The 8263-nt window shown below is 39.6% G+C and overlaps 1 protein-coding gene across 1 annotated transcript in view; it reads left to right on the top strand.

The window, feature by feature from the left end:
- The window catches only part of SHROOM4 (shroom family member 4), a 297429-nt gene that overhangs the window by 280287 nt on the left and 8879 nt on the right, over positions 1-8263 (top strand). The window contains exon 5 of the mRNA XM_007957721.2: positions 2503-3324. Within this exon, the coding sequence (XP_007955912.2) occupies positions 2503-3324 (822 nt within the window). The remainder of the gene's footprint in view (positions 1-2502; positions 3325-8263) is intronic.

Here is an 8263-nt window from a genome sequence, read left to right as displayed (position 1 = left end):
TTCCTTTTTTTTTTTTATTGTGATTTGGGGGAAGATTTACAGAGCAAATTCACTTTCCATACAGCAGTTCACATATACTTTGTCTCATGACCTTGACCACAGTTTACCACAAGGCAACAGCTCCCCTCCCACATCCTCCCCATACATAAACTTTTTCTTTTCATTTTCTTGAGGGGAAATGCCAGGTAGAACAGTTTGCACACAAGGGATTGGTAAAATCTTAAGGATCTGTGGGTGGGCTAAGGTGAGAAGAGAAATGGGATGTATGTGGATGTGAATTTCTGATCCATATGAATGATGAGCTAGCCAGAGTGGGAGCTGGAGATGAGGGCAGTGAGAGACATTTTGCCTTCCATTTAACAGACATCATTATGTATATTATTTTTTTAATGAAATATTTTCAGCCTTCATCATGACTACTGAATGAATATTCTGTTTGATGATTTAATTGAATCCCTGGAATTTCCTGCCCCTGGAAAGTACTTAGCCTGTAGCTGATTGCTTGCAGGATACAGCAGAAAACCAGGTCTCTTGGCTTAGTAGACTTAACTCTTTATGCACTGAACCCGAACAGATGTCCTTTGACTTTCATCAGTCTTTATTATACAGAAGTTTGAGTTTTTATACATATTCAAATAAACCTGGATTTTTTTCCTTGTAGATTTTCTTTTATTGCTTATAAGAATCTTATTTTACTTAAATGTGATAGTCTTTTAAATTTTCTGGTAGTTTTTTCTTATAAATATATAATCATACATATATTGAAATTCTATATACATACACACTTAACTCTTGAATCTGGAATTTATTTTAGTATATAATAAATGGTGTAGCTCCAAATAACATTGGGCTGCAATTATCCAAAAATAATTATTAAATCTTCTTTATCTCTTGTTTTGGAAGGCTAATTATATTATGATGTTTTTATAGATAGTTGGTTTGTTTCTGAACTTTCAGTTTTGCTCCATTAATCAGTAACACATTGTTTTAATTACAGTTACTTTATAATATGGGAGCTCTGGTAGCGTAGTGCCTAAGGCACTGGACAGCTAACCAGAGGCCTGGTGGTTCAAACCCACCAGCAACTCCTTGGAAGAAAGATGGGGGAATCTACTTCCATAGTGATACTGCCTCGGAAACCCAAGGAGGGGTCGCTATGAGTTGGGTCCAACTCGACAGCACATAACAACAACAACAACACTTTATAATATGCTTAATCCCTTACCACCTACATTTTAATTTTTTCAGTAGCATAATATTCTTTAGTATCTCCTGCTTTTTTTTCAAGTTAATTTTCAAAAATATCTATAATTAAAGAATTCCTATTGATAATTCTGGTTGGAATTGCATTAGGAAATATTTTAAATCGCAAATAGCACATATTTGTGAATGATCTACTTGATGTTTTTTGTTACAAGCTTAAGAACATGGGCAGAAATCATACGTATCAAATTCATGTTACAAGTTGCATTTGGAGAGGCAGTAGAGGAATGGAAGTGGAGAGTCATGCAAAGGTTATTACTTCTTATTTCCTAAAAAAAGTCATGAAACATAGAGGACAAATTAATAAAATGTGCTAATTCTTGAAGTAGGTAAGGATATAAGTATTTACTACAGTTCTAAATATTTGATATGATGTTTAATTAAAAACAAAACAAAAACATCAGATGAGGCAAGGTAACCTAACTGGTAAGCCCAAGAACATAGCCAATCCATTCTGAGTGCTACAAACAGACAGAGTGGTGTGTGTGTGTGTATTCAGACTTTGGAGCTAGACTATTCAGGTTCAAATCCTAGTTCCATCACTTACTAACTTTAATACCCTAGGCAAGTTACTTTACTTGTGCCTCAGTTTTCCCAGCTATAAAACAGGACAATAGTAATAGCTGCCTCACAGGGTTATTGTGAGGATTAAATATGTTAAACATGTAAAGCATTGAAAGCAATGCCTGGCATTTAATATCTGCATTCAGCTGCTACCCAAAGGTTGGCAGTTCGAACCCACCAGCAGCTCAATGGAAGAAAGATAAGGCAGTCTGCTTCCAAAAAGATTTACAGCCTTGGAAACCATATGGAGTAGTTCTGCTGTCCTATAGGGTCACTATGAGTCAGAATCAACCCAAAGGCAGTGGTTTTTAAGTGTTACCAAACCCAAATCTACTGCCATCGAGTCAATTTTGATTCATAGCAACCCTGTACGACAGAGTAGAACTGCCTCATAAGGTTTCCAAGGCTGTAAATATTTCAGGAATCAGACTGCCACATCTTTCTCCTGCAGAGAGACTGGTTGGTTGCAACTGCTGACCTTTTCTGTTGTTAACTTAACCACTGTGCTTTCAGTGCTTCTTCAGTAATCATTAGCCATCATATTATTAATATTACATTTACTATGTATATTTTATTATTTTGTGGCAACTTTAAATTTTATAAATGATGTTATCCAAAATATGGGCTTGTCTGCAACTTGCTTGTATTACTCAACCCTCATCTGCTATTTTGCAGGAAAGTCGCTCATTCCAAGGGTAACTTTTCATGGGCAGCCCCTTTTCATCCTTGCCTTGCGAACCTATCATCACTAGACTTGTCAAGCCACCGAGCCATCTCTTCCCTTGACTTCATTGGAGACTTTAAGCACTCCTCCAAAAAAACAGAGAAATTGTCAATTTATGAGGAGGGGAGCTCCATTGCTTCCGTGCCGCACCCACTACGCAGCCGTGCCTTCTCAGAGAGTCATATCAGCTTGGAGCAACAGAGTTCCCGGGCTTGGGGTCAGAATCAGAGGGAGCTCTTTACCAAAGTTGATGAGACACAGCAGGATCCTCTTGCAGCCAGGAAGAAGGCCTTTCCTCCTCCTCGCCCTCCCCCTCCCAATTGGGAGAAGTACAGGCTCCTCCGAGCTGCCCAACAGCAGCAGCAGCAGCAGCAGCAGCAGCAGCAGCAGCAACAGCAGCAGGAAGAAGAGGAGGAGGAAGAGGTGGAGGAAGAAGAGGAAGAAGAAGAGGAGGAGGAAGAACTGCCACCCCAGTACTTCAGTTCAGAAACTACCACTTCCTCTGCCCTCAACACTGATGGTGGCCGGGAGCAACCACAATCCCTAGGCTTTGGTCACCTGGAGGTCTTGAGACAGGATCCACAAAACCTCACAGCAGACCAAAAGTCCTTTGATCTCCATTCCAGCGATTTCCTGCCCAGCCTACTTCCAATAGATGGCCACTTGGGATCTCAACCTGAGCAGGCTCAGCCCCCTTGCTATTATGGCATCAGTGGGCTTTGGAGGACATCACAGCAGCTGGCCCTGGACACTAAGGCCACTAACTCCCCCAAGTAAGTACTTATGAAAGACATTGAGTCCCTGAAGAGACAGGACAGGTACTAGAGTCATATCAGGCAGGAAACATGAATTTGAATTCTACCTCCATCTTTTATTTATGAGCTACATGACCTCGGGCTGGTTAGTTAAATTGCTCCCAACCTCAGTTTTCTCGCTTGGATACCTGTTTAACATGGTTGTTGTTTGAATTTTAAGATAATCTGTGTAATGCACAGGAGGGAGCCCTGGTGGCAAGGTGGTTAAGCTCTTGGCTGCTAACTGGAAGGTTAGTGACTGGAACCCACCAGCTGTTCCACAGAAGAAAGATGTAGAAGTCTGCTTTCATAAAGATTACAACCTTGTAAACCCTATGGGGCAATTCTACTCTGTCCTATGTGTCTGAATCCACTTGACAGCAATGGGATGTAAAGGACATAGTCCCATGTTTAGCACACACAAACCAAACCCACTGCCATCTAGTTGATTCTGATGCATAGTGACCCCCATAGGGTTTCCAAGGCTGTAAATCTTCACTGAAGGAGACTGCCTCATCTTTTTCCTGCAGAGCAGCTGGTGGGTTCGAATTGCTGTCTTTTTGGTTAGCAGCCCAATGCCTTAACCACAGCACCACTAGAGCTCCTTTAGCGCATATAGTAAATGGTAAATCCTTAGTAAATGTGGCTTTTGATATTCTCTTTCCTAAATATCATTATTATTATTATTATTAAAAAACTATATTATTTATCATTTTGTCTTTAACATTTACATCAGTTTCTGGGACTTGACCTGGAAAGCATGAAACCTTTGTTACCTGTAATAGGTCTTTCCCAGAAACCTGGTTCAGGCCCTTTTTAGTCTTTTATTCTGTTTGCACTATAGGATGAGAGGCCAGCTCCTGACCTGACATGCTTCTACTCTAGGATAAGTAGACTAGGCTTCCAAACTCCTCCCTATCCCCAACATCAAAAGTATGCCCGAGGTTAGGTACTTTATACTCTGAAAATTCCCTACAATAGTAAAGGACATTCTTTTTTGTCTTCTTCTTTCTCCATCACCTCCACCCTTGTTCCCTTGCCTCTTTGCCTTTGCTGCAGTGGACAATAGGTAGCAGATGACATTGTGAGGTGTCTGGGCAGGGAGGCAGCAGTGTGATTTGTCTGCAGCAATGTGGTCTGGCCTTATCATTGCCAGTTTTATTCACTTCACTGTATCAGTACTCATCTATGTGCTCCAAAGCAAAAGCTCCAGGCTCCTCTTTAGTCAGTGAGTTGCCTTTCAGCTCTGTCTCACCTCCAGCCTAGAGCTCAGCCCACTTTATGCTAAGAGAGATGTGGATAAGCTACTTATCCTAGAGTAGAGGAAGGTCAGGTCAGGAGCTGTCTATACTTCTAAGTGCTTTCTTTAAATCCCTTTATAGAAGGAACTTGCCTCAGATTTGTTGTTATTAGAAGTACCTTGTTGTCATCTTTTATTGACAGCAGCTGGTCTTAGACAAATCCATTAATTGGCTATCTGGAGCCAGTTGAGAAGTTTTTCAGCCTGAGTTGCCCGAAAGCACAGCACTTACATGGAATGGCTCCCAGGCACTGAGAGAAGCTCTTATCAGATCCCATGTAGCTGATTCTCAAGCTGACCATCTAACTGGGAAGCATTCTTATTGTCCTTAGAAAACATTTTTGTGGGAACTAATGGTGATTGTTATCTATCACAGCCAGGAAAAGGGAAGATGACCTAGGACATAAAATGAAAAACCAAACCCATTGCCATCCAGTAGATTCCATCCAACCATACCTACCCCCATAAGGCTTCCAAGACTGTAAATCTTTACAGAAACTGATGTTTCTTCCATAGAGCAATTAGTGGATTCAAACCACTGACCATCTGGTTAGCAGCCTAATGCTTTAACCACAGCACCACCAGTAGACACTTAATAAAGATTTTAGAAGAAAAGAATGAATTAGCAAATGAATGAGTATTTATTAAGTACTTAATACTTATCAGACACTGTGGTAGTGTCCTTACATCTATTATTTTATTTAATCCTCCCAATAGTCCTCTGGGGCATTCTTCTCAGATAGAGATAATGAAAGATGAGGATACTGAAGCTTAGCAAAATAAGGAACTAACTAACTAAAGAGTTACCCTGCAAAGATTCAAAGCCAGATCTTTCTAACTCCAAAACCCATGCTCATTTTGCCATCCTAGGCAGCATCTCTCAGAGACATCTTGTTCCAGAGAGGGCAGGCCTTCATGAAACTCTTATCTCGCTTGTATGGCAATGTATACCAAAGGTAGCAGTTATAGGCCCCAGCCTTACCACTTCCAACCTCCTGGTCCTTCCTTCTCCATTGTACCTACATACATGGTTAGCACCTTGGCCAGAGAGAAGGAAATTGCTATTACCAGAGATCTTGCTCCAGAATTTTTTTTTTCAATATGGGAGGAGAGTGGAAACATTTATTTGCACACAGCTCTGGCTTATGGTTTCAAAAATAAATTGCATATACTTTTATGAGTGATGGAGATTTAAAGAACATCATTCTCAACATAGCTAACATTTTATGTCTGCTTATCGTGTGCCAAGAATTGTTCTAAGAAAGTTCATGTAATCTTCAATCTTCACAACAAACCTATGAAACAGCTACCATTAGTCTCACCTACTTTTTTTTAGATGATAAAAGTTATGCACAGAGAGATAAAGTAACTTGCCCAAGGTCACAAAGTAACAGAGCCAGGATCTGAGCCTAAGTCGTCTGGCTCACTATGCCCACTACATTGTCCCAAGTTCTCTGGGTTCCTCAATTAGATCCTATTCTAGATCCTATTCAGAGTTCTAACTAGAAAGTCATTTTGTGTTAAGGGTAATTACACCCATAATATTTTGAATCTAAATGTGAAAAAAGACATCCTAATTTCTGCTAAGTTAAAATGCAGTATCTCTGTAACCCAATAAGTATTTAGTTTAAAAATCCTGGAATACATTTAGGAGCCAGTTATTGGAGTTATCAAGTGTTGGTTGAGTATTAGTAAAGTATATTTAAAAAAAAAACTCACTGTTGTGGAGTCAATTCAACTCATAGTGACCCCTCCTTGGGTTTCCAAGGCAGTATCTCTACAGTGGATTGCCCAATCTTTTTTCTGAGGAGTGGCTGGTGGGTTTGAACTGCCAGCCTTCTGGTTAGTAGTAAAATGCCTTAGGCACTATGCCACCAGAGCTCCCTGGGTAAGTATAGTAACTATAATTAAAGTACAGATACAGATTTATTTATGGCCTCTATGTATTTACTCCCAGTGCTCAATAGAATGAATCTTACTTTTGCTTTTATGTCCACTTTCAAATTTGTTTTACATTCTCAGAGATGTCCTGTAACTCTTGCCTTCCTGAAAGACATACAAGTAAGGGAACCCTATAACATAATGTCTACCATCAGCCACTCCTTGGAAAGAAGGTTGGGCAATCTACTTCGTAGTGATACTGCCTCAGAAACCCAAGGATGGGTTGCTATGAGTCAGAGATGACTTAACAGCACATAATAATAATAATATAGTATAGTATGATATCTACCACTCATCTGTCAATTTTTTGTACTGTGGTGGCTTGAATATGGCTGTGATGATGGAATCTATGCCACTGGCATTTCAGATACCAGCAGGGTCACCCATGGTTTTCAGGTTTCAGCAGAGCTTCCAGATGAAGACAGTTTAGGAAGAAGGATACAGCAGTCTACTTCTGTGGGGAAAAAATGACCACTGAAAACTTTATGAATGCTAATGAAACATTGTCTGATATAGTAACAGAAGATGAGCCCCACAGATTGAAAGGCACTCAAAATATGACTATGAAAGAGTAGCCTCCTCAAAGTAGAATCAATCTTAATGAGTTTGATGGAGTAAAGTTTTCAGGATCTTCAACTGCTGATGTGGTATGACTCAAAATGAGAAGAAACAGGTGTAAACATCAGAACATGGGATGCACAAAGTGTGACTCTAGGAAAATTGGAAGTTGCCAAAAATGAAATTGAACTCATAAAGATCAATATTGTAAGCATTAGTGAACTTAAGTGGGCCAGAATTGGCCATTTGAGTCATACAGTCATATGGTCTACTATGCCCAGAATGACAAACTGAAGAGGAATGACATCACATTCATCATCAAAAAGAATGTTTCAAGATCTATCCTGAAGTACAGTGCTGTCAGTGATAGGCTAATATCCATATGCCTGCATGGAAGACAACTTAATATGACTATTATTCAAATTTGTGCACCAACCACTATAGTCAAAGATGAAGAAACTGAAGATTTCTGCCAACTTCTGCAGTCTGAAATTGACCAAACAACCATCAAGTTGCATTGATGATTACTGAGCATTGGAATGGGAAAGATGGAAACAAAGAAGAAGGATCAGTAGTTGGAAAATATAGCCTTGGTGATAGAAACCACACCAGAGATTGGATGATAGAATTTTGCAAGACTAATGACTTAGTCATTGGAAATGCCTTTTTTTCAACAACATAAATGACAACTATACATGTGGACCTCATCACATGGAATACACAGGAATCAAATCAACTACATCTATGTTGCTCAGTACCACCAGTCAGAACAAGGCCAGGAATCAACTGTGAAACAAACCATCAATATCTCCTATGCAAGTTTAAGTCGAATCTGAGGAAAATTAAATAAGTTCACAAGAGCCAAAATACAACGTTGAGTATGTCTCACCTAAATTTAGAGACCATCTGAAGAATAGATTTGAAGGCAATGAACACCAATGACTGAAGACCAGACAAGCTGTGGGAAGACAATAAGGATATCATACATGAAGAATGCAAAAGGTCAGTACAAAAGCAGGAAAGTAAGAAAAGACCAAAATGGATTTCAGAAGAGTCTCCGAAACTTGCCTTTGAATGGAGTGTAGCTAAATGGAAAAAAAAAAAAAAAAGATGACATGA

The sequence above is a fragment of the Orycteropus afer genome, unplaced genomic scaffold, assembly GCF_000298275.1.
Source record: "Orycteropus afer afer isolate SDZICR_OR568_19922 unplaced genomic scaffold, OryAfe1.0 scaffold00785, whole genome shotgun sequence".
Taxonomy (NCBI): Eukaryota; Metazoa; Chordata; class Mammalia; order Tubulidentata; family Orycteropodidae; genus Orycteropus; species Orycteropus afer.
This window is presented reverse-complemented; position numbering and strand designations above follow the sequence as displayed.